The 24,426-nt window shown below is 36.2% G+C and overlaps 1 protein-coding gene across 4 annotated transcripts in view; it reads left to right on the top strand.

The window, feature by feature from the left end:
- Window positions 1-24,426, top strand: part of RERG (RAS like estrogen regulated growth inhibitor) — a 129,982-nt gene that overhangs the window by 88,301 nt on the left and 17,255 nt on the right. The window contains exon 2 of one of the 4 annotated variants that reach the window (XM_055280564.2): window positions 1,575-1,756. The exons of the other annotated variants lie outside the window; for them this stretch is intronic. Coding sequence (XP_055136539.1) covers window positions 1,699-1,756 — 58 coding nt within the window. The 5' untranslated portion in view covers window positions 1,575-1,698. The remainder of the gene's footprint in view (window positions 1-1,574; window positions 1,757-24,426) is intronic. 4 annotated transcript variants of the gene reach the window in all.

Below are 24,426 nucleotides of genomic sequence, written 5' to 3' on the forward strand. Positions count from 1 at the left end.
TCAGCCTAAGAGGGAAGGGATATAAGTCCACACCAAAATTTATCTCCCTTGCTTTCCTAACTGTCCTCTCTTCCTATTCCAGAAAGAGTGTTTATCTCAGGCCTCTGAGAATGGGGTTGTTTGGGAACTGGGAGGAGCAGAGGGTTCTTGTTAGACTCCAATTGTTAATGCCAAGACATTGGTCTGTTAAAACGTAGGAATGGCTATCTGTGGTTTCTCTTTGCATCTGTGCTCTGGTTTACCTTCCCTGTGGGGAGTGGAGATCAAGGTCTAATAGAAAGAGAAGGAATGGAAAAAAGAAAAGGAAATTTTTCTGTTAAGAAAAGACTTAAGTAAATGCTTCAGCACATTATTGCTCCCACTCATTTTACAACTTCCTGTCATTTTGTTGTAGTTCTGTTTCTCAAGCATTGTGCATTTAAACCGTATTTGGTACACTACTAAATAGTAGCAGGATATATCATTAGATTTGTGTGATTCACAATGTTATCTTCAGACCAAATGATGACTGATAAACGTTTATAATGGGCCTGTCTCCATGAATTGTATGTGATTCAGAACCATTTGATAATAGCTTGAAAGCCTAGATTGACTCTCTGAATTGCCACCCCTCCCTATTCTCTTGAGCCCACTCCATTCACGCTGTCATCCACACCACTCAGCCACCAATTTCACACTGCCAAATCCAGTTCCCAGTTCTCATCGTATTTATTTGCAACATTTGAAACAAGTGATCAATCTCTTTTCCATGAAAAACCTTCTTTGAACAGTTTCCAGGATTCTAAAATTTCCTGGTTTTCCTCCTACTTCAACTTTCCAATTACCTTCCCTCATTTTTACTTCATCAGCCCAACTGTTTAAAGTGCCTCAGAGTTCAGGGTACTCCTATATCTATGCTGTCTTCAAGTGACCTCATCCAATCTTGTTGCTTTAAATAGCACCTTTATACTGATAAATTTGCAAATTTGTATCTCTTTCCTGAATTTCTGCCCTCAACTCCAGACTCTTGCACTCCATGGTCCCTGAGCATCTCCATTGCATGTTTAAAAGATATTACCAAGTTATCTGGCACAAAACTGGCTTTGATCCCTACCCTCCAATCTGCTTTTCCTGCAGTCTTTATCTCAGGAAATGGAACTTCATTCTTCCGATTTCTTGGCCCACAAACCTTGGAGTCCTCCTTCACTCCTCTTTTCCTCTCATACTCCACACCCTTCTTCACCTCCTCACTCTTCTTCTTCCACTTGCCCTACTTTGTGCTCTCCATTCCAGCCACACTGGTGGCCTCCTGTTCCTTAAACAGGCCAAGTGCATGCCTGCCTCAGAACCTCTACACTTGCCCTTTCTTCTGCCTGGAAAATTCTATCCCCAGATACATGGATGGCTCACTTCATTACCTGCTTTGGGTCTTTGCCTAGATGACATCTTGTTAGTGAAACCTTCCTTGATCACCTTCCTTAAAATAAGATACCAATCAAATCCCTCCAACTCCTCTTTCTTCTCCCTGCTTTACTTTTCTGCATAGCACTTACCACCATATAACACACTATTTATTTATTTGGTTTTTGTTTTAGTATCTGTTTTCCTGTACTAAAATCTAAGGACCATGAAGCTTGAGGGAAGAGATTTCATCTGTTTACATCTCTAGGACCCACAGGAGCCTGCCACATTGTAGCTGCTCAATCAATATTGAACGAAATGAATGAACTCAGGGTCAGTACAGTTACTCAGCAACCAGCTCATTGCCATGCACATAGTAGGTATTAGTAAATATTTGTTTCATGAATGAATACAATGGCTTAAATCTATGAGCAGTTGTCTTGAACTCTAAAACTCACAGAAAATAATATATATGTATTATTACACATGTGGGTTTATATTATATATACATACACACATGTGGGTATATATTATATATACACACACACACATGTGGGTATATATTATGTACACACATGTGGGTATATATTACATACACACCTACACACGTGGGTATATATTACATACACACCTACACACGTGTGGGTATATGTTACATACACACCTACACACGTGTGGGTATATGTTACATACACACCTACACACGTGTGGGTATATGTTACATACACACCTACACACGTGTGGGTATATGTTACATACACACCTACACCCGTGGGTATATGTTATATATATATACCTACACACGTGGGTATATGTTATATATATACACACACCCACATGTGGGTATATGTTATATATACACATACCCACATGTGGGTATATATTATATATATATATATATATATATATATATATATATACACACGTGGGTATATATTATATATACATATATGAGTGTGTATATGTATGTTTTTACTTTATATTATCCACAGTTTTTGTCTTTGTTCTGAGGTTTTCTAGGGAAAATCTCATTAATTACTGTCGAATTTTCTTTTAGTGTGCTTAAGCAAAAGCCTGGTACCTGTACAGGGTAGATGTGTTTGGTAATAGTTACTAACACTAACCTATTACATTAACATACACACCAGCCCCCATCCTCCAGCAGAGCTGCAGACAGCATGTACCAAAGATCACTAAGCCAAATCCTTTGGACTTGAAAGAAGGGTTCTGGGAAGTCACTTTTATTCTTTTTGTCTCCAAATGTACACCTCCCTGTGGTGCGATTTGCTTTTCTATCTTACACTGTGAAGAAATGGGTTTGGAACAGCTAGAAGAAAGCTGGCTAAGTTGTGTGCTTTTGTCAGTATATGTATCAAGACTTGTGCCAGTTATTTCAAAATGAGAATATAGCAGATGATGATAGTTTCAGAAAGTATGTATAAAGATATTTCAGGGTTTTTTTTAGGTGGTTTAACTACCTAAAATATCTTATGAGGGAGACTGGTGTTACATTTCTCTCCTACCCCCTCTCTCTCTTCTCTTTCTTGAGACCCAAAGTATTATTATTATCTAGATAAATGCTAGAAAAAGCAAAAGCAAAATAAAGAAGAGGCCAATTGATAAGTCGCCACCAAACAATCCAAAATTGATGCTTAAATTACAGTGTATGAGCCATATCAACCATGTAGCTATATTAGGATCATGTGTATAACAAATAAGCATAACGATCTTTGATGAGCTTTTAAAATTAATTTCCAAACAGAGAGAACAAAATAGATGAGGTATAAAGTGAAATTTTCTTATAAAATACTCCAGTGTGCTACATGGAAACATTGACCTGTACCCATGTTTGTATAGCTGTTAGATTTTGGTTTTGTCTGACAATTTACTAAGCAATTTACTCTTGGAGCTGCTAGCAAGAGAATATTCCTGTGGCATTTGTGTTGAAAAGAACAAAAGATTGGCAAAGTGAATCTGAAGTGGAATCTTCTAATTTGAATAAGGTAATGACTCTTAGATTATTAAGGCTAAAAGATAACATATGTAAATATTTGAGTCTGTAAAATAATTTTTAACACATTTATTAATGGAGAATAATCGATATTTTGTGATTAAATATATATGTATTAATTGGATATGTGTTCTTGCACATTCTTTAAAGTTAAGCGAATATGAGTAACTTGAAAAAGTTAGAAACAAACCAAATAAAACTAATAGTAAAATGCTAAACCCTTGTCAATTAAGTTCTACTTTGAGCCCTACAGTGTCAATGATGGTAAGATAACTTCCTCTTTGTATCGCACACTTTAAAAATGCTGAAATATATATAACACATGGCTGAGCCAAAATAAATGTGAAAAAATATTGAAGAGGCAAGAATAATAGCTGGATAAGGGAGCTCTAGAACATTACTGGAACAGTAAGCTGGAACAGACTTCTAATTTCAGCCTTGAAATGCAACAAGCTTGTAAGTCATCACTTCCATTCTTACAAAAAGAAAAAGCTAAACAAACTGAATAACAATCACTTTTCTTGGACCAGTCAGAATATTAAAGTTCCCAGGGAATCCATCATACCTTGAAACCTGGAAAGGGACAGACAAATACAGAAAATCATAGGCAAGATCAGTTCCCCTGAACAGAAGCTGATGGGACTGTGAAATGTTCTCTAATATTAAAAATAGGCAACATTCAAGAACAGATGGGTAATATACGCAGAAAGATAGAAACTTTAAAAAAAATCAAAAGGATATTATGCTAGAAATAAGAAATAAACAAAACTAACAGAAAGGAAGAATGTGTTTCCTGGGCTCATCAGTAGCTTGGACACAGTTGAGGAAGGAATCAGTGAGCTTTAAGGTAGGCCAATAAGTAAAACCCCATCTCTACTAAAAATACAAAAAAATTAGCTGCGCGTGGTGACAGGCACCTGTAGTCCCAGCTACTCAGGAGGCTGAGGCAGGAGAATAGCTTGAACTTGGGAGGTGGAGGTTGCAGTGAGCCGAGACTGCTCCACTGCACTGCAGCCTGGGTGACAGAGCGAGAATCCATCTCAAAATAGGAAAAAAAAAAAAAAAAGATACATCAATAGGAACTTCCCAAAATAAAACGTGAAGGGAAAAAGGAATGAAAAATATAAAAATGAACGCTGTCCACACTGGGTATCTAAGAACTGTAGGATGGTGTCAAAAGATGTACACATAGTTGGAATACCATAAAAAGAAGAAAGAGAAAGAAGCAAAATAAACATTTGAAATAATAACTTAGAATATTCCAAAACTAATGGCGACTACCAAATCACACATCCAAAAGCTCAGAGAACACCAAGTAGAGTGAATACCAAAAAAGCTACACGTACACATAGGAAAATCATAGAAAACTCCAAAAAAACAAAGACTAAAAACATATTGAAAGCAGCTGGCATGGGGGGAAGATCTTTCTTTCCTATAGAGAAGCAAGTGTAAGAATTAGCGACTACCAAATCACACATCCAAAAGCTCAGAGAACACCAAGTAGAGTGAATACCAAAAAAGCTACACGTACACATAGGAAAATCATAGAAAACTCCAAAAAAACAAAGACTAAAAACATATTGAAAGCAGCTGGCATGGGGGGAAGATCTTTCTTTCCTATAGAGAAGCAAGTGTAAGAATTATATAGTGGACTCATCAGAACCGAAGCAAGAAGAGAGTGGAATGAAATATTTTAAGTTCTGAAAGAAAAAAAAATTACCTAGAGTTATGTATCCAGTGAAATTATCCTTTAAAAGTAAAGGAGAAATGAAGATTTTTCTCAGGCAAACAAAAACTGACAGAATTCATCGGTAGCAGAGCTGCCCTACAAGAAATGTTAAAAAAATTCTTCATGGAGAAAAAAACGTTACATAGGCCAGAAACTCAGATTCACATTAAAAAGGAAAAAACAACAGAGAAAGAATAAATAAGGTAAAATAAAATCTTTCGTGTTTCTTATTTTTAAAATGATTTAATTATAACTGTTATTCAAATGATAATAGTAATGATGTATTGGGGTGATTATAGCATATGGATAAGGAAGATGAATGACAGTAATGTAAGAGATGAGAGAGAAGAGTTGGGAGTATCTGGTGAGAGCCCTCTTCCTGGTTTCCAGGTAGCTGTCTTTTTGCTAATCCCTAAATGGGAGAAAAAGAGTGAGAGAACTCTCAGGGATGTCTTTTATAAGGGTATTAATCCCAGTCATGAGGGTTTCATCCTCATCATCTATTGTCTCCAAAAGGCTCCACCTCCTAATATTATCAACTTGGGGGTTAGGATTTTCATATGTTAGTTTTGGAGAGACACAAACATTCAGTTCATAACACCTTTAAAAAAAGAAAGCAAACAGAAGTTCCATTAGAGAATTCTACCAAACATTTAAGAAAGATTGAGACAATTTTCTACAGAAATAGAAGCAGTGAACACTTTGTATAAGGCCAGCATTAGCCTAGCAGCAGAACCAGATGAAGATAGTATACTTGAGGGGTGAAAAACTGGATTTTTCTCCTAGTAAGGTCATAAACTAGGCAAGGATATCCCCTCTTTCCACTTCTATACAACAGTTCACCAGAAGACCTAACTAGTGTAATAAGACAGGAAAAGGAAATAAAGATATGCAGATTGGGAAGGAAGAAATGCAACTGTCTTTGTTCACAAATGATAAGATTTTCTATGTAGAAAATGCCCCCAAATTTGCACAAAACTCCTGGAATTAATAAGTAATTATATCGACTGATTCTGGGGGTGGAGCCAAGATGGCCGAATAGGAACAGCTCCGGTCTCCAGCTCCCAGCCCCAGCGACACAGAAGACGGGTGATTTCTGCATTTCTGCTTGAGGTACCGGTTTCATCTCACTAGGGAGTGCCTAACAGTGGGTTCAGGACAGTCGGTGAAGCGCACTGTGCGCGAGCCGAAGCAGGGCGAGGCATTGCCTCACTCGGGAAGCGCAAGGGGTCAGGGAGTTCCCTTTCCTAGTCAAAGAAAGGGGAAACAGACAGCACCTGGAATATCGGGTCAGTCCCGTCCTAATACTGCGCTTTTCCAACGGGCCTGGAAAACGGCACACTAGGAGATTGTGTCCCGCACCTGGCTCGGAGGGTCCTATGCCCATGGAGTCTCGCTGATTGCTAGCACAGCAGTCTGAGATCACGCTGCAAGGCGGCAACGAGGCTGGGGGAGGGGCGTCCACCATTGCCCAGGCTTGCTTAGGTAAACAAAGCAGCCAGGAAGCTCGAACTGGGTGGAGCCCACCACAGCTCAAGGAGGCCTGCCTGCCTCTGTAGGCTCCACCTCTGGGGGCAGGGCACAGACAACCAAAAACTCAGCGAGAACCTCCACAGCCTTAAATGTCCCTGTCTGACTGACAGCTTTGAAGAGAGTAGTGGTTCTCCCAGCACGCAGCTGGAGATCTGAGAACGGACAGACTGCCTCCTAAAGTGGGTCCCTCACCCCTGAGCAGCCTAACTGGGAGGCACCCCCCCAGTAGGGACAGACTGACACCTCATTCAACCGGGTACTCCTCTGAGACAAAACTTTCAGAGGAACTATCAGACAGCTGAATTTGTGGTCTCATGAAAATCCGCTGTTCTGTAGCCACCGCTGCTGACACCCAGCCAAACAGGGTCTGGAGTGGACCTCTAGTAAACTCCAACAGACCTGCAGCTGAGGGTCTTGTCTGGTAGAAGGAAAATTAACAAACAGAAAGGACATCCACACCAAAAACCCATCTGCACATCACCATCATCGAAGACAAAAAGTAGACAAAAAAACAAAGATGGGGAAAAAACAGGCCAAAAAAACTGGAAACTCTAAAAAACAGAGCACCTCTCCTCCTCCAAAGGAACGCAGTTCCTCACCAGCAACGGAACAAAGCTGGATGGAGGATGACTTTGATGAGTTGAGAGAAGAAGGCTTCAGACGATCAAACTACTCTGAGCTACGAGAGGAAATTCAAAACAATAGCAAAGAAGTTAAAAACTTTGAAAAAAAATTAGAAGAATGGATAACTAGAATAACCAATGGAGAGAAGGGCTTAAAGGAGATGATGGAGCTGAAAGCCAAGTTTGAGAACTACGCGAAGAATGCAGAAGCCTCAGTAGCAGATGCGATCAACTGGAAGAAAGGGTATCGCTGATAGAAGATGAAATGAATGAAATGAAGAGAGAAGGGAAGTTTAGAGAAAAAAGAATAAAAAGAAATGAACAAAGCCTCCAAGAAATTTGGGACTATGTGAAAAGACCAAACCTACGTCTGATTGGTGTACCTGAAAATGATGGGGAGAATGGAACCAAGTTGGAAAACACTCTGCAAGATATTATCCAGGAGAACTTCCCCAATCTAGCAAGGCAGGCCAGCATTCAGATTCAGGAAATACAGAGAACGCCACAAAGATACTCCTCGAGAAGGGCAACTCCAAGACACATAATTGTCAGATTCACCAAAGTTGAAATGAAGGAAAAAATGTTAAGGGCAGCCAGAGAGAAAGGTCGGGTTACCCACAAAGGGAAGCCCATCAGACTAACAGCTGATCTCTCAGCAGAAACTCTACAAGCCAGAAGAGAGTGGGGGCCGATATTCAACATTCTTAAAGAAAAGAATTTTCAACCCAGAATTTCCTATCCCGCCAAACTAAGCTTCATAAGTGAAGGAGAAATAAAATTCTTTACAGACAAGCAAACGCTGAGTGATTTTGTCACCACCAGGCCTGCCCTAAAAGAGCTCCTGAAGGAAGCACTAAACATGGAAAGGAACAACCGGTACCAGCCCCTGCAAAAACATGCCAAATTGTAAAGACCATCGAGGCTAGGAAGAAACTATAGCAACTAACGAGCAAAATAACCAACTAACATCATAATGACAGGATCAGATTCACACATAACAATATTCACGTTAAATGTAAATGGGCTAAATGCTCCAATCAAAAGACACAGACTGGCAAACTGGATAAGGAGTCAGGACCCATCAGTGTGCTGTATTCAGGAAACCCATCTCACGTGCAGAGACACACATAGACTCAAAGGGATGGAGGAAGATCTATCAAGCAACTGGAAAACAAAAAAAGGCAGGGGTTGCAATCCTAGTCTCTGATAAAATAGACTTTAAACCAACAAAGATCAAAAGAGACAAAGAAGGCCATTACATAATGGTAAAGGGATCAATTCAACAAGAAGAGCTAACTATCCTAAATATATATGCACCCAACACAGGAGCACCCAGATTCATAAAGCAAGTCCTGAGTGACCTACAAAGAGACTTAAACTCCCACACAATAATAATGGGAGATTTTAACACCCCACTGTCAGCATTAGACAGATCAACGAGACAGAAAGTTAACAAGGATATCCAGGAATTGAACTCAGCTCTACATAAAGTGGACCTAATAGACATCTACAGAACTCTCCACCCCAAATCAACAGAATATACATTTTTTTCAGCACCACACCACACCTATTCCAAAATTGACCACATAGTTGGAAGTAAAGCTCTTCTCAGCAAATGTAAAAGAACAGAGATTATAACAAACTGTCTCTCAGACCACAGTGCAATCAAACTAGAACTCAGGATTAAGAAACTCACTCAAAACCGCTCAACTACATGGAAACTGAACAACCTGCTCCTGAATGACTATTGGGTACATAATGAAATGAAGGCAGAAATAAAGATGTTCTTTGAAACCAACGAGAACAAAGACACAACGTACCAGAATCTCTGGGACACATTCAAAGCAGTGTGTAGAGGGAAATTTATAGCACTAAATGCCCACAAGAGAAAGCAGGAAAGATCCAAAATTGACACCCTAACATCACAATTAAAAGAACTAGAAAAGCAAGAGCAAACACATTCAAAAGCTAGCAGAAGGCTAGAAATAACTAAAATCAGAGCAGAACTGAAGGAAATAGAGACACAAAAAACCCTTCAAAAAATTAATGAATCCAGGAGCTGGTTTTTTGAAAAGATCAACAAAACTGATGGACCGCTAGCAAGACTAATAAAGAAGAAAAGAGAGAAGAATCAAATAGATGCAATAAAAAATGAAAAAGGGGATATCACCACCGATCCCACAGAAATACAATCTACCATCAGAGAATACTACAAACACCTCTATGCAAATAAACTAGAAAATCTAGAAGAAATGGATAAATTCCTCGACAAATAAGTAATTATATCAAATAACAGTATACAAGGTTAATGTATAAAAGTTAATTGCTTTTCTATATACTAGCAATGAACAGATGGAATTTGACATTAAAAACACTGTGCCATTTAAAACAGCACAAAGAAAATTAAATGCTTATGTATAAATTAACAAAATATGTACCAGATCTATGTGAGAAACATTATAAAACTCTGATCTAATAAAGAAGATCTAAATAAATGGAGAGATATTGCATGTTCACAGATTGGAAGACTCAATATTGTTAAGATGCCAGTTCTTCCGAACTTAACCTATAGATTCAATCCAATTCAAGTAAAATCCCAGCAACTGAGTTTGTAGATATCAACATCTGTTTCTAAAATTTATATGGAAAGGTAAAAAATCCTAGAGTAGCCAACACAATATTAAAGAGGAAGAATGAGTTCCATCACTAACACTACCAGACTTCAAGGCTTATTTAGAAGGCTGTAGGACAGCATGGTATTCATGAACAAATAGACAGATAGTTCAATGAAACAAAATAAAGAGCTCAGAGGTAGACCTACACAAATAAAGTCAACTGATATTTTACTAAGGAGCAAAGGCAAAAGAATAGCTTTTTAAAAACAAATTTATGCTGTAAAAAGCAAGCGCCCATAGGCAAAAAAAAAAAAAAAAAGTCTAGACACAGGTGAACAACTTTCACAAAAATTAATCAAAATGGATCATATGCCTAAATGTAAAATGCAAAAGTGTAAAGTTTCTAGGTTATAGTATAGGAGAAAATCTAGGTAAACTTCAGTTTCATGAAGACCTTTTAGAAGTGACATCAAAAGAAAGATCCATGAAAATAAAAAAAGGTTGATAATTGGACTTCATTAAAATTTAAAACTTCTGTTACGTTAAACACACTGTGAATAGAATGAAAAGATGAGCCACAGAGTTAGAAAGTTATTCACAAAGGAAATAATATGTATGTGCAGAAGGACTTATACCCCAAATATACAAAGAAGTATTAAAACAACAAGAGGAAAAGAAAACCTAATTTAAAAATAGGTAGAGTACGCCAAAGTCTCTATGGGAAAAAAGTAGACAATATGCAAAAACTCATGGTTAATGTAAATAGAAATTCTAAGAAAGACCTCTAAAGAAATGCTAGATATTAAAATGTCTATAACAGAAATGAAGAATGCCTTTAAATGCCTTTTTCCTCAGTCTCTTTGCTAATGAGTCTGGGCACAGCCAAAGGAAAAAAATCTCTGAGCTCAAGGATATGTCAATAGAAACTGGTAAAACTGAAAAGCAAAGAGAAAAAACACCGAAAAATATAGAACAGAATATCCAAGAACTGTGGTACAACCGTGGTACAAATGTATGTTATTTTCCATGCAACATACATGGAGAGGCAATACCAGAGGAGAGGAAATAGGAAATAAGAGAAGTATTTGAAAAAATAATGACTGAGAATTTCCCTCAATGTCAGATACCAGACCACACATTTCAGGAAGCACGGAGAACACAAGCAGGATAAATGCGAAAGAATGACAGCCAGGTATATCATATGCAAACTTCTCCTCAGAAATTATGCAAGCAAGAAAAGAGTGAAATGAAATATCTGAAGCATTTTGACAAAAAGAAAATCCACCGACCTAGAATTCTATACCCTGAAAAATTACTCTTCAAAAGTGAAAGATAAATTAAGACTTTCTTGGGCAACAAAAATTGAAGGAAATTGCTGCCAATAAACCTGCCTTGAAAAAAAAATGATACGATAGATTCTTCAGAGGAGGGGAATGATGTAGCTCAGAAACTGGATTGTACCTAAAGAAAGGAAGAGCATTACAGAAAAAGGTAATTTTAAAGGTAAAATTAACACTTTAATTTTTCTTACTGTTAATTTATCTAACAAATAACAGTTTGTTCAATGTAGTAAAGGAAACAATGTATTTATACTAGCTCATGTATAAGTTGAATGAATGACAATGAAGATACAATGGACAGGAGGGAAGAATTAGGATTATTTTATTATTATAAGGTATTACTCTACCCATAAAGTGGTGTAGTGTTATTTGAAAGTGGACTTGGATTAGTTGTAAATATATATTTTTTTTGCAAACTCCAGGGCAAGTACTAAATGAAGTAAAAAAAAGAAGTAAAATTGATGTAATAAAAAATGAGAGAAAATAGAATCAAATAAAACGCTCAGTTAAAACCAAAAAAAGGTAGAAAAAAGTAAAAGACAAGAAACAGGAACAAAGAAGAAAAGCAATGAATAGAAAACATAACAAATATGATCGATATTAATTTCATATATCAGTAATCGTTTTAAATATCAATGATCTAAATACATCAACTAAAAGGGATTGGTGCATCCAATATAAAATATTTTTTAAATACAAAGACACATATAGATTTAAAGTAAAGGGATAGAGAAAGAAATATGCTAATACCAATAAAAAGAAAACTGGAATAGCTATATTAATATCAGACAGAACAAACTTCAGAGAAAGGAAAATTATAATGGATTAAAAGGAACATTACATGATGATAAAAGAGTTAATTCTCCAAGAAGTCATAGTAGTATTTAATATATATGGGCCTAAAAGGAGAGCATTAAAATGTGTGAGGTAAAACTTAATGGAACTTTAAGGAGGAATAGATGAATCCGCCATTGTAGCTGGAGACTTCAACACCTTGCTATCAGAAATGGAGAAATCCAGCAGGTAGAAAATCAGTAAGGACATACTTCAACTCAATAGCACCATAAATAAACTGGATATAATTGACATCTATAGGCTACTTCATCCAATGACAGCAAAATACACATGTTTTTCTTCTTCAGCTTACACAGAACATTCATAAGATAGACCACATTCTAGGTCATAAAAAACACCTCAAAAATTTAATAGAATACAAATCATACAAAGCATGTTCTCAGACCACAATGGAATTAAGCTAGAAATCAACAACAGAAAGATTGTTGGAAAAATCCCAACATACTTGAAGACTCAACAACACACTTCTAAATAACATATAGGTGAAAGAAGAACTCTTGAGAAATTTAAAATAATTTGAACTAAATGAAAGTAAAAATACAACTTATCAAAATTTGTGTCATACAGCAAAAGCAGTGATTAAAGAAAAATTTGTAGCATTGAATTCATGTATTAAAAAGGAATAAAGATCTAAAATCAATAACATAAGCTTCCACCTTAAGAAACTAGAAATAGAAGAGTGAATTAAACACAAAATAAACAGAAGATAAGAAATAATAAAAACTAGAACAGAAATCAATGTAATTGAAAATAGAAAATCTATAGAAAAATTAACAAAACTAAACATTAATTCTTTGAAAAGATGAATAAAATTGACAAGCCTTTAGCCAGGCCAAGAAAAAGAAGACGCAAATTACTAATAGCAGAAATGAGAGAGGGGATAGATGTCACGACAGAGCCCATGGACACTGAAAGGATAATAAAGGAATACTATATGGGCAAATATTTCAGCCCACAAATTTTAGAACCTAGATGAAATAAACAAATTCCTTGAAAGACACAATCTACCAAACTCACACAAGAAGAAATAGACAACCAGAACAGGCATATACCTCTTAAAGAACTTAAATCAATAATCAATAACCTCACAAAACAGAAAGTTCCATGCCCAGATGGGTTCACTAGTGAGTTCTATCAAACATTTAAGCAAAAAATCTTAGCAACTCTCTGTAATTTCTTCCAGAAAATAGAAGCAAAGGGAGTACGTCCTAACTCATTCTGTGAGGCCAGTATTATCCTAATACCAAAAGCAGGCAAAGGTATTACAGGAAAAGGAAACTATAGACCAATATTGCACATGAACATAAATGCAAAAATCTTCAACAAAATATTCACAAATTGAATCCAACAATGTATAAAAAGGTGTATATGCCATGACCAAGTGGAATTTATTCCAAATATGCAAGACCGATTGACATTCAAAAAATAATGAAATTTATCAAATCAAGGCTAAAGAATGAAAAATCACATGATCATACCAGCTGACACGGAAAAAGCATTTGACAAAATCTAACACCCTAATGGGTGATAAAAAACTTTCAGCAAACTAGGAATAGAGGAGAACTTTCTCAACTTGATAAGGAACATTTTACAAAAAAACCTATAGCTAACATTACACTTAATGGTGAGAAACCAAGTGCTTTCTCTCTAAGGTCAGTAACAAAGCAAGAATGACTCCTTTGACCAGTACTTTTTGACATCATAATGCTTGTCTTAGCTTATGGAATAAGACAAAAAAGGAAAACACAAATTGGGAAGAAAAGAATATAACTGTCTTTGTTCACAAATTATGTGATCGTCTATGTAGAAAATTTTAAAAAAGAATAGACAAAAAACTCCCAGATCAGATAAGCAATTACGGAAAGATTATAGGATACAGGTCAATCACTTTCCTATATACCAGCAATGAACAAGTGGAACAAATGTTGAAATTTAAAACATTCTACCATTTATGTTAGCACAAGATGAAATATTTAGCCACAAATCTAACAAAAATATGTGCAAGACCTCTATGGGGAAAACTACAAAATTCTGATAAGAGAAATTAGAAAAAAAGTAAGTAAATGGTGAAATATTTCATGTTCATGTATAGAAAGAATCAGTATTGTCAAGATGTCAGTTCTTCCCAATTTGGTCTACAGATTCAATGCAATTGAAATCAAAATTTCAGCAAATTGTATTGTGGATATCAACAAATTGATTCTAAAGTGTACATGGAGCCTGGGCATGGTGACTCATGCCTGTAATCCCAGCACTTTGGGAAGCCGAGGTGGGCAGATCACTTGAGGTCAGGAGTTTGAAACCAGCCTGGCCAACATGGTGAAACTCCATCTCTACCAAAATACAAAAATTAGGGCACGGTGGTGCATGCTTGTAATCCCAGCCACTTGGGAGGCTGAGGCAGGAGGATTGCTTGAAACCAGGAGGTGGAGGTTGCAATGAGTCAAGATCACGCCACTACACTCCAGCCTGGGCAACAGAGCAAGACTCCATCTAAAAATATATATAATAAAAGAAAAATTAAAAGTTTAAGGCAAAAGATCCAGAATAGATAAAACAATATTAAATGAGAAGGACATTCAGAGGACTGACTTCAAGTTTTATAAAGCTACAGTAATCAGAAGACTGTATAATATTGGTGAAAAATAGATAAATAGACCAATGGAACAGAATAGGGAAATCAGAAATCGACCTACACAAATAATGTCAACTTTGGTAAAGGAGCAAAGATAATAGAGTGGAGAAAATATAGTCTTTTTTTTTTTTTTTTTGAAGATTTCATGAACATTTATTAGTTCCCAAAATTAATACTTTTATAATTTCCTATGCCTGTCTTTAATCTCTTAATCCTGTCATCTTCATAAGCTGAGGATGTATGTCACCTCAGGACCCTGTGATGATTGCGTTAACTGTACAAATTGTAAAACATGAGTGTTTGAACAATATGAAATCAGTGCACCCTGAAAAATAACAGAGTCCAGCGATTTTCAGGGAACAAGGAAAGATAACCATAAGGTCTGACTGCCTGTGGGGTCGGACAGAATAGAATCATATTTTTATTAAAATATAGTCTTTTTAACAAATGATGTTGGAACAACTGGGCATCCACATGCAAAAAGAAGAAAAGAAAAAGAAAAAAAATGAACCTGGATATAGATATTATGCCAGTCACAAAAATTAACTCAAAATGAGACACAGACCTACATGTAAATGGTAAAACTATGAAACTCCTGGAAGATAATATAGGAGAAAATCTATGTGACCTTGGGTATGGTGGTGACTTTTTTATACAACACAAAGTAATGACACATGAAAGAAGTAATTTCTAAACAAATCATTAAAATTAAGAACTTCTCTGTGAAAAAAACACCGCCTAGAGAATCATAAGACAAGCCACAGACTGGGAGAAAATATTGGCCGAAGACATAATTGATAAAGGACTGTGATCTAAAATAGGCAAAGAACTTCTAAAACTCAACAATGAAAAAAAGTCAGCTAAAAAAATGGGTAAAACATCTGAAAAGACACCTCACCATAAAAGATATACAGATGTCAAATAAACATATGGAAAGATTCTCAACATCATGTCTCATTTAGGAATTGCAAATGAAAACAACAGTGAGATACAACTACACATTATTAGAATGTGCAAAATCCAAAACACTGACAACACCAAATGCTGGTGAGGATGTGGAGCCAAAAAAACCTCTCAGTCATTGCTGGTGGGGATCAAAAGTGGTATAGCTACTTTGGAAGACAGTTTGGCAGTTTCTTACTAAAAGCTAAAGGTACTCTTGCTATGGGATTCAGGAATCAAGTTCCTTGATGTTTGCCCAAATAGTCTGAAAATGTATGTCCCTACAAAAACCTGCCAGTGGATATTTGTAGAACTTTTATTCATAATTGCCAAATCTTGGAAGCGACTAAGTTTTTCTTCAGTAAATGAATGGATAAACAAACTGTGGTACATCAGACGATGGAATATTATTCAGCACTAATCAGAAAGGAGCTCTCAAGCCATGAAAATACGTGGAGGAAACTTAAATGCATATTACTAAGTGAAAGAAGGCAATCTGAAAAGGCTTCACACTGCATGATCCAACTATATGACATTCTGGAAAAGGCAGCACTATGGAGACAGTAAAATCAGAGGTTGCTAAGATTTAGGAGGAAGAGAGGGATGAATAGGCAGAACAGAGAACTGTTAGACAGTGAAACTATTCTATAATAGTAGTTACATGTCTATATATATATATGTCAAAATCCACAGGATATACAACCCCAAGAGTGAACCATAGTAAAAACTATGGACTTTTGGTAATATTAATAATGTATCAATGTAGATTCATCAATTGTAAAAAAAAAAAAAAAAAAAAAGTTACCACATTAGTGTGGGATATGAATAATGGGGGAGGCTATGTGTGTGGGGGGTGGGGAGGGCAGGGAGTATATGGAAACTCTGTGTGCTTTCTGATCAATTTTGCTATGAACTTAAAATTGCTTTAAAAAATCAAGTCTCATTTATAAAATATGGGCCAAAGATCTAACAGACACCCCATCAAAGAAGATATACGGATAGCAAATAATCACATGAAAATAATCCCAATATCATGTGTAATTAGAGAATTACAAGTTAAAACAACAAGATACCAATACACCTATTAGAATGGCTAAAATCCAAAGCCAAAAACCTGACAAAGCTATATTCTAATGCTAAGAAGGATGTAGAACAACAGGAGCTCTCATTCGTTACTGATGGGAATGCAAAATGGTACAGCCAGTTTGGAAAACAGTTTGGCAGTTTCTTACAAAGCTAAACAAAGTCTTACCATAATCTAGCCATCGTGCATCTAAATATTTACCCAACTGATCTGATGACTTATGTCTACACAGTTAACTGCATGCACATCTTTATTGCCAAAACATAATTGCCAAAAACTGGGAGCAACCAAGATGTTCTTCATTTAGTTACTGGGTAAGCAAACTGTGGTATATCTGTACAATAGAATATTCAGCAATAAAAGGAAATAAGTGATCAATCCAGGCAATGGCATGGATGAACCTTAAATGTGCATTGCAAAATAAAAGAAGCTAGTCTTAATAGGTCACATACTGTATATTTCCAATTATTATTGGACACATTTAGTAATGGTAGGAGTGAAAGGGAAACCTTTCAGTGTTACTTTCTTTCCCTTTGTAGTACTGGAAATGATTCCTAACTAAGCCGTTCGTCTCCAGTCTTACCTTCATCCTCCTAGTTCATCTTGGCAATGAAACAGCAGTGACCTTTATAAAACAAAAAGATGTTCATGTCATATTTTGGTTTATAATACTTTAATGGCTTCCCAGCATCCTAAACATACTTGGAAATTTCTTAGGCTGGCTTATAAGCTTTTCATAATGGGGGTGCTTTTCCAGCTCAAACACCCATAATTCCTTCCACTCACACCCTTATTTCACCAGGCCCTGGTTCTCCATATGTTTAAGGCTTCCTGTCTTCTTATGGGGTGTAAAGGTAGCCATGGGAGTGATGTTTGGGCTGCAAATGGACACACCCTACTGTTAGAGGTTTTCCCCCTGGACTAGAATCCATAGGCAGAGCCTATTTAGGAATTGCAAATGAACTGTATGTGTCCATATGAACAGGAAACCAGATCTGTCTAGAGAAAAGGACATGATGAAGAGAGTAACTTGTAAGATCCTCGGATCTGTATAAGGAGGTCATCCAGTGAGGATTATGCCAGATATTCCTCTGCTTCTCTGGGATACTTAGTTACTCTGAGTCACTTTTATGTCCACAATAAAGTCCAAATGTTTTCACTTGTCGATTTCTTATGTGCCCTAGTAACATAAGTGTAGGAAAAAAATTTAGGCATTAACATCATAAGTATTTCTTTTTCCAAGAAAAAGTAAAAATTGAAAATCTAAATTTTATATCCAAATCCCTTGACAACTTAACAAAATGCTTAATACCTTACAAATAATTCTGTTTAAGCATGATGACTTGGAATGAAATATAAGTTATTAAATTAAAAACACTGACTTGGGAAATTTAGTAATTTATTTATTAACGATCACTTTTAAAATTAACATAAATAATATTTTTCAACTTATATAAAACTGGTTTGAAATCTTGGACACAAAACCCTTTTGATTTATTAACCTTCAAGACCGAAACGAAAAGATAAAACCAAATCAGTTGATTACCATATTCCAAATTTATTTTCTCTTGTTTTTACTTTCAATTTAAATTCTTCAAGAAAAGAGTGTCATTTAATTATACAAGTTAATTTTCTATAGAAAATTAACATTTTTCTTGATTTTGCATTATTTTTAAGCATTCCAATATCTCTACTGCTTTTCAAACATGTTAGGAATTAAAAGCAATGATTCTGCCCTTTTTCCCCTCATCGTGTGTCAGCCTAAAACCAAATTACCAGGATCAGATTAACCTTTACCTTACCATTTCCAAGTTAAAAAAAAAAAAAAAGTCAATTTTCAGAACTTTAGATGCACTGAAGCTAGACTCCCAGGCTGGATTTTCAAAAACAAAAGTGTTTCCCTAATAATTCTTGGAGATTACACCACTTAGCCTTAAAAAATGATTTGTACAGAGAACTGATGTGTTCTCAGTGATATTTTGTGAGAATGCAAGACTAGTCAAAATTTTCAGGCTTAAGCAAACACAGTAATTTAAAAGCAATCCCCAGACCCCCATCTGGAACCAATTTACTTCTCATTTTAACTTCTGGCATTATAAAGCATGAATTTTATATAGCATTCATTTTAAATTTCCATTAAATTGCTCAATTTTATTCTTTATAAAGCCAAACGGTTTTTTTTTTCAATGTCAATTTATTTTGACCTTCACAGGGAATAGAAAAAGGGGACAGGTGAAATAAGGGGTAAGGGAGAGGGTTCCTTCAGAAATAATCACCACATGAAGAGATATTTGTCCCCTGGCTTCATCTGATAACTTTTTTAGTTTAGCTAAAACATCTGAGGAGTTTAGGTGGAGGAGAACATAAAAAGCAAGAGATGCCACCATAAGATGAATCTGAAAATAGAATTATAAGTTAAGTCCTCCTCTACTTAAACTATCTACCTGGACCATGTTAACCGTGCCCACTGCATGCCACCACCCACCAGAAAGTGGCATTCTGGCAAGGATCACTCCCTCCAGCTTCAGGCTTTGATGTCCACTGCTTATGGGACAGTGCCTAGCACAGTACCTGGGACATGATAAATATTCAATAATTGTGTATGCATGATAGACAGGCAGATGAATGGCAGGATAAAGGATGGATGAATGGACGGAGGCAATTCTCTACATTATGTTTTCATTAATGTCTTATGTTCAACATGTTCAAGTCCAACATCATTTTTAATTTGTTTCCCCGTTATATTCTCAAAGAATAATGCTACCCCCAGACTTTTATTTCATATGGAGTCTCTGCACTAATCCCTCTCCCTCACTGTCCACCTCTAATCAGTGAACGGTCCCCAAGATGATCAGATCAAATTGAGCCATTCTCCTACTCAGAACCCCTGTATGCTCAAAAACTTCAGAGTAAAATCCAAGCTCCTTAATGTGACATAGGAGCTACTTTATAGTCTGGGCTCTAAAGAACCGCACAACCTGATCCCCCCACCAACATAGCTCCCCACACATGCCACTCTACCCACCCTGAACCACATGTGATTCCTAATTGAACTAGCTGTCTTGCGTCTTGGCCCTTTCTCTCTGCTTGAAATGCTCTTCCTAAAATAGTGAGCTTCAATCTTCTAAGACTCAGCTTATGGCTTAGCTTTAATATAAAGTCATTTCTAATACCGTGCCTAGGCATCCTCTCAGTCTTGCCTTCTTTGGTGCTTTGCACAGTGGTCAATAAATATTTATTGACTAAATGAATGGGTGTGAAAGTCACATGTGTGGAGAAAGAGAGATAGATTTGATAGGAGATCGAAATGGATAAGCATTTGAAAATTATTGCATTCAATTATCAGCAAATATATCTGAAATCTAGTTTTTGTGTACACATCTTTGCTCTGAGTCCCTTTTTTTAGAAGTCTGACATTTCAAATCACACAATCTTCTGTGGGTTTTTTTTTTTTTTTTTGACATCTTATTTCCAATCCAGCTCATTTCCATTCCCTTCCAGAACAGCTCCTCAGTACAGAAATAGTTTTTTCATCTTCTTTGACTAAGGGCTCCAATATTCCAATCTGGCATAATCTTGGTCTCAGCCATCACCAACATCTGTGAAGGCAAAGCTTCAACTAGCTGTCATGGTCCCCGTGTGGCTTTCTAGGCCGGGACTCACTCGGTGCTGGGATCTCATACTTCACACCTCCATCTGAGGCACAATGACCCATGTTTCTTGGAGGAGACCAGAACGGTCACAGAAAAGAGAGGAAGGACTGCTGTAAAAAAGAACATGGACTTGAAGGTTGGTGATAGAAGACCCAGGAACAACGTATGAAGAACCAAAAGTGTTGGACCCAGGGGACAAGGAATTGGAAAATTCGATTTGGAGGCTTGATTTGACAGGAGGTTGCTGGAGGTGCAGGTGAGGGAGGGAAGAAGAAGGAGCAGAATTGCCTCTTATTTATGTTGTCCCTAAGCTGGAAGACAAGCCATTATAAGGCTGACACATCATACACATTACTCCTATTTTATCTACTAGAGTTTTTCTGGAAAACACAAGTTTTGCTCCCTGTGAGGCACTCGAGTGAGTCCAGCTCACCTCATTCTGGCCTCCCTTTTACCCAGTCCTTGCAGTAAGAATCCTAGACATTGTAACAGGACTTCAATTGGATAATATTCAAAATTGCCCACATATCTTTATATTTTTCCTGGGACATGCAAAGGTGCAAACTTACAACACTTTATGAATACAAACTGCATCTTATTTTCTTTGCTGACTTCCTCACTGCCTAAAATCGTTCCTGGTATGCTAATTTTTATTGTTAATGACTGAGGAAACTCATAAGAAAACATTTGCTTTTCACATACTGCTTCATCGCCTACATCTTCAGATACTTGTTTTCCTCATCTACAGCATTCTTACAGACGTTTTCAAGAAAAAAACAAAAATCTTATTTATCTAAAAGTTCTCATCTTGCTTCACAAAATTCATGTTCTCTTTCTGTGTTGCCATGGTTTCTGGTCATGGATATTTTCTCCACTAAGGAAGAATAAATCTAATCACAAGCAAAATATTCCCTTCTCAAAGCACGCTTCTCCATAAGATGTATGTTCACGTTAAAAAAAAATCAAACATGTAGAATTATATCATATACATAGAAATATTAAAATACAGTGAAAGTATTGTATATTGGAAAAATTATGGGTTTTAAGGTAAACAGAGCTGGGTTCATATCAGTTTTATCACTTAACCGCTTTGTAAATTAGACAAGTTTATTCACTTTTCTGCTTTGGTTTCTTATATGTAAAGTGGGAATCTTAATTTCTACTTTTAAGAGTTTTTGTGAAAATTAAATAAGCTTATACTCAGTATTTAATATATACTTAAGCCCCCTTTTGATATTTAACCTTCAAGATATCCCAGTAGTGTTTTAAGATATAGCTAAAACTTACCTAATAGCATTTTCTAAAAGCATATACACTTTAATCCAACAACTAATATGATTAATAAATGGATACTTAGTTCTACAAAATTAATTCATTCAATAATAAACTATCTCCACAAATCTAGGGTAGAGTCTTCTCTATTTTTGTGAGTAACGCTCATTTTTACTTCTCTGAAGTCTTTTGACCACTTAAGGGTGGCAGTTAAATTTAGGGCTGATAGTGGTATGAGGTCAGGGGTATCGATCCCTCTCTGGCCTAGGAGAGTAAGAGTGATGGGTCCTGCCTTTCTCAATCAGGTTTGCAATATAGGTTGATCAGATTGGCATCTGACCAGAGAAGTCGTCAATATATTTTCAAGAAATGAAAGTTCCACTTTAAAGAACATGTCTTTCAAGTAACAAAAACATACTAGAGTACAGACCCAAGCACAATAGCAATAGTGGAGCCACATAGCTTAAAGAAAGTTTCTCATTCATTTCTCAAATACCAATTGGGCACATATGTGTCAAGTGCTATGCCAGCCATGGGACATAAAGATGAACAAGGCTTAATCTCTGACTTCAGATCATTCACCATTTCTAAGACATACAAGAATATAAATAAATGTTTACAAGGTAATGTACACATTATGTAACAGAGAAGAAACAAAAGACAATTTCATGTCACAAGTGAGTGATTAATATCTTGGGAAGACCAGGGAAGACTTTAAAGAGGAGGGGATGCTGCATTAGATACCGCAGGTAGAAATGCTATCTGGGCCCGGCACAGTGGCTCACACCTGTAATCCCAGCACTTTGGGAGGCCGAGGCGGGCGGATCACGAGGTCAGGAGATCGAGACCATCCTGGCTAACACAGTGAAACTCCGTCTCCACTAAAAATACAAAAAATTAGCCGGGCGTGGCGAGGTGCGCCTGTAGTCCCAGCTGCTGGGGAGGCTGAGGCAGGAGAGTGGCGTGAACCCGGGAGGCAGAGCTTGCAGTGAGCTGAGATTGCGCCACTGCACTCCAGCCTGGGTGACAGAGCGAGACTCCGTCTCAAAAAAAAAAAAAAAAAAAAAAAAAAAAAAAAAAAAAAAACAGAAAAAGAAAAAGAAATGCTATCTGGATATGAGTTAGTACATTTTAAATATGTGTTTCTTTTCCCCTTTCTTTGACTTAGTTCCATTCTGGGTTAACTGCTTAAAATACTGACAAGCTATTAGTTTATTTGGGCTTTTAAGGGTGCTAAACTAAACTAACCTCAGCTTGTAAGTATTTATGGAACATTCCAAATATGTAATGATCCCTGCACTATATTTAAAATAATAGCAATAAACCCTGTAAGAAATGTACAGTCAAGTACATTAAGATGGTGAAGCAAAACGGTACCATGAGGAGAATTACACTGTCTGTGTGTGTGTTAGCACATCATGTGCGTTAGAATTAAGGGAATAGTGTCGGTGCTCCACACCAGGGCAATAAAAGAGGATAATAAATGTACCGAAGTTTATGTCTAAAATATCAGATTTTAATAGACATTTCAGGTTTCATTTTCACAAGGGTTTTTAGTCTTTTCTTTTGTAACAAAAGAAGGTTGAGACTAGACGATGCATTTTTTTCAAATGGAAGAATGTTTATATGTGTACAAATGTATGTGGGCAAATACATATATATATATATATATATATATATATATATATATATGGTATATACAACATTCTCCATGGAATTTTTCAAATGAAGGGTTTACACAATAGAGGAATACACTAGTAAGACTCTTAAGCTCCCTGGTAGCAAAGGCCTCATCTGTAAAAAGAGAATGTAGATCCTGAAGCTAGGAAAGAATAGGCCCACATTTTAGGAAGAAATGTAAACAATTTGAGCTTCATTTTCTTCATCGATATACATACATCGTATTCATATCCGTATCCATATATTCCACACTATAAGGAAGTGAAGAGTAAAGATACATGTGTAAATATTTACCATAATGCCTAACCTAATACAGCACACACTAAATGAAGATGAATAATAACAACACTACTGCATTACTTTTAAACTTTTTCCATTATAATTTTTATAATATTATTTAAATTGAGGTCATGCTTAATGCAATGAGAAAACAGTTCCCATGTTGTATTAAATCCTCTCATTCTTCTCTTTTCCATTATTTTTAAACACTTTATTTATTATGACATTTTAACTATAGATCATAAAAATCAAAGTGAAAACAATGTAATGTTGATTTTACAACCCATGTGGGCTTGGTAATGTACCTCATTGCCTCCTGATTTTTGCTGGTCAAGGTAAGGTCAAGTAGTTAAGCTGTAAATACTATAATGAAATGAAAACGGAGGAGAAATGAAGAGAGCTACTCTATCTCCTGGAGGCATCTCAACCTTGAAAAGTTTCATACTTAGGATACTACGTAAGTTTATTATAATTTATTCATGTAGTTTTTAAGCTTTAACATTTCTAACTTTTTTATTATAAATCAACATGGGAAAAATAATTCAGATAACAAGTGGTAAATATACATATCACAACCCATAACAGACTAAAGTTGTGCTAGTATTATCCACATTTGCCTTCTCTTTATATAACACAAATTTTTGTTTTTCACAAAGTATTTGAAACTCTTTGTGACAGAATTGTCCCAAAGTTGGCAAACTTTTGTAGAAGTCCCTTAAAAAGTATTTTAAAGTTACCTGATTCTACAACTTAAAAGTAACTATGTATTTTTTGTGAAGGTACTGCAGGTTACAG

Source organism: Symphalangus syndactylus, chromosome 5 (assembly GCF_028878055.3).
Source record: "Symphalangus syndactylus isolate Jambi chromosome 5, NHGRI_mSymSyn1-v2.1_pri, whole genome shotgun sequence".
NCBI classification, from domain to species: Eukaryota; Metazoa; Chordata; class Mammalia; order Primates; family Hylobatidae; genus Symphalangus; species Symphalangus syndactylus.